A 3,255-nucleotide genomic window follows, 5' to 3' on the forward strand; every position below is an offset into this window, starting at 1 on the left:
ATGTATATGTATATATATGGTATATGTGTGTACATGTATATATATATATATCTATTTTTATATATGTGTGTGTGTCTGTGTTTGTGTGTGTGTGTTTGTCTGAATGTGTCAATGTGCTTTTCATGTCTATGTCCATGCCCATGTCTATTTCTGTGTTTGTGTGTGTAGGTGTATGTGTGTGTATGTTTGTCTGAATGTGTGAATGTCTTTTCATGTCTATGTCCATGCCCATGTCTATTTCTGTGTTTGTGTGTGTAGGTGTATGTGTGTGTGTGTTTGTCTGAATGTGTGAATGTGCTTTTCATGTCTATGTCCATGCCCATGTCTATTTCTGTGTTTATCTATTCATATTCGTATGTATTATTATTTTGTATGTATGTACCCTTATACTCACACTTATATCTCTATTTGTATGTGCTCATGTTTTATGCCGTACAAAATTAAACACTGGGTGGGCGCCTGTATATGTTGGTCATGTTTAAATAATCTCATTTATTTTTCTGTTCTGTATAAATAATTGAAAGGTGATATACACACACGCGCGTGTGTGCAAGTGTGTTTGTATTCTGGTTTGTTTTTTTTTTCAAGCTACGTTAGATTTACTTTTACGAGTACGTATACTCACATGTCAATATACACGTGCTTTGTAAAAAAATTATCCACGGACATTCGTTACTTTCTACATGGTTTCCTGGATATCAAATGTAAAATAGCAACACTAAACCTTCTAAACCCAAAATTTATCCCCTTAAAACAGCAAGATTATCCTATTATAATTTTATATCAAATATGTAATATCCAGCTTTAACTTCTAAATGCCAGGTCTGGTGGCGTTAATTCTGAGCTGTGTTCTGATTGTCCATAATATATACAATCGAGCCTTATCGCTGTGCTGGATCAATTTCGGTGCATTTATTTGGCTCCTTTCCAATTTTATCTGGATGATTGGCGAATTTTGTCTGGAAAATTCGGCCGAGATCTTCGGCAACTCCGGTACGTCGCACAAATCTCTGTCCATGGACTTTTGATTTTATATGATATTTTTAACAGCAAACCTTGGAGTTGCCATCATGGTTTTGTATCTAGTACAAATTAGTATGCAAATCACTGTACACTGTCATGTCAGTCTGCATTCCTGCTGTTTATGATCTGTTCATGATTGTTAAAGGACAATTGTAGTCGCAATTTAGATAATTGCGGACATCTGACACTCGACTTTTGAGACCTTTACGTCCGGATAAGAGCAACGTTCTTGGATTCATCCCCACTGGGCGTATTGCATGAACACGTACACGTACGCTTGCGTAATGCTGTGTATAGAGCTGAACCCCTAACATGGTCTGGTTTTTCTCTATCGCTCACCTGATAGTCTAATTCGATTGTTCTTTGTATCCACATGGCTACCGATTGCGGTACGCAACAACTGGTTTACGTGTATATACTACGTTCTACCCACAAATACTTGATGATGCCCGTGCAGCACAATGCTGGCCGTAACAACCTCCAATAGTTCTAAGCACTACCTTAAACTAGTCTCAGGTATACAAATGCACCTCATTCTGAAACCCCCGTCCCGCCCACCGTGCACAGACCCGAAGGCAGCCACAGTGCGCGCACAGGAGATCTACGACCAGCTCGACACCATCACCAGCTACATGCTGGTTGTGGGTACAGTCTGGCTGGGGCTGTACTACATAGTAAGCCGATGCAAATGTATGCCGTACTTTGACCGGACTGATACGTTTACGTTAAAACTCAACAACCGTTCGCCTCCCCAGAGGTTCAGTATTCTGTTTCGGGATTTCGACGAGTACGCGATGGTGCATGTGTTCCTGTGGTGCCTCAAGGATGTCATGTGGCAGGAAGATATCGCCTGGGGGTATATGTGCATATATGTACCTACATTCATTCTATTAATAGATGTACTCTATCTCTCGGCCACGCACCGAGGCCAGTTCATGGAGTTCGCGCACTCCATCATCACCGTGCTCTGGTTGCTTAGCAACGGGCTCTGGGCGTATGGCGAGCTTGTTGAAGACGACGATAGTGTCGATATCACAACGAGACATGTTTATTCATTCCCGAGCAACCCCACTACTGACACACGCTTACATTGGAGATATGCGGCCGGGTGTGTGTTTGTTGTGGCTCTAACGTTGGTGATGGTATCACACATGGCCTGGATGGTATGCACACACACCGGGGTGCTGCCCTTGCAGTACGGCTATGAGACTCTGGATACGGAGTTGAGTGAGGAGTTGGTACAAGCTGAAGAGCTCGACTCGGATTTGGGTGGCTATGAAAGTCCGAAAGCGAGGCAAAGCAAGGTGGTGGTGAAAGGCTATATATAGGATGTAGAACAAGTAGACAGCTTAATTTAGAATTATTAGGATGGCACAGGGCTCTGTGTGATCACATATCAGGGGTCACATTCTCCTGAGTAAATTATCGTAAAGGAAGGTCGTATCATATTCTTCTTCATTGCCTATCACAAAGTCTGGTGATTGGGCCATACAGTTGCTTTGTTCGTAACATGCAACGTGTGATTGAGCCATACAGTTGCTTTGTTCATAGCATGCAACGCATTGCCTGCGACGGCCATTAAGTATATGCAGCTCACCGAATGAGCATGATCTCTGATTAAATGAGACATAGTTTGGCAGTTTGGCAATCTGATGATATCATTACTGTTATTATTGTTTAATTATCATGAGTGTGGCATTGTACCTGTATACGGTATACGTTATGTATCAGAATATATTGCCGCATTCTGTATGTCGCCTTCAGGTTCACTCAGGCCGTGACATTCTATTTATAGCTAAGGATCGATTAAGCATGTCGCATTCTATGTTCGTTGGAGTATCGGGTGTAGCAGCGCCGTTATACCTGCTCCGTGCTGCTCCCTACTCCGGCCGGGTGGTAGCCTTGAGTGGTGTTCCCACTGAATCGTCAGTGTGCTGTGTATTGCAGTTGGTGCAATGCATGGTGGATGGAAGCGGATAGATCGGTTAGAATCACGCTACAGTGTTCAGATGCTTGATAGAAGCGGGTTTGGCGGAAATATATTCTATATATTGACCAAGTCTTATTTGTGCAACACATGTACTTGACTTGTACATGGATCGGTCAATACAGTAGACTAGTGTAGATGGATATAAACACTAAGAGGAAATCGAATGGACAAGCGCTAATGATCTATATATGAACGAGTTATCCCAAGTCTGCATCGAGTGTACCAAATCAAAACTGACACCT

At 42.3% G+C, this 3,255-nt stretch overlaps 1 protein-coding gene across 1 annotated transcript; it reads left to right on the top strand.

Annotated features, from left to right (window-relative positions):
- The first annotated feature begins 849 nt into the window (after positions 1-849).
- On the top strand, positions 850-2,682 carry SARC_09962 (hypothetical protein). The gene is made up of 2 exons (XM_014296007.1): positions 850-993; positions 1,591-2,682. Exons 1-2 carry the CDS (start codon positions 942-944, stop codon positions 2,349-2,351), a joined length of 813 nt encoding a protein of 270 aa, XP_014151482.1. The 5' UTR covers positions 850-941; the 3' UTR covers positions 2,352-2,682.
- The last annotated feature ends 573 nt before the right edge of the window (positions 2,683-3,255 follow it).

The sequence above is a fragment of the Sphaeroforma arctica genome (genome assembly GCF_001186125.1).
Source record: "Sphaeroforma arctica JP610 unplaced genomic scaffold supercont1.1094, whole genome shotgun sequence".
In the NCBI taxonomy this organism is placed as follows: domain Eukaryota; class Ichthyosporea; order Ichthyophonida; genus Sphaeroforma; species Sphaeroforma arctica.

Bases quoted from the DNA above. Each gene is read 5' to 3' on its own strand.
- SARC_09962 (XM_014296007.1), top strand. From the start codon at position 942: ATGATTGGCGAATTTTGTCTGGAAAATTCGGCCGAGATCTTCGGCAAC. The intron at 994-1,590 runs GTACGTCGCACA...CACCGTGCACAG, and splicing joins CGAGATCTTCGGCAACTCCG to ACCCGAAGGCAGCCACAGTG.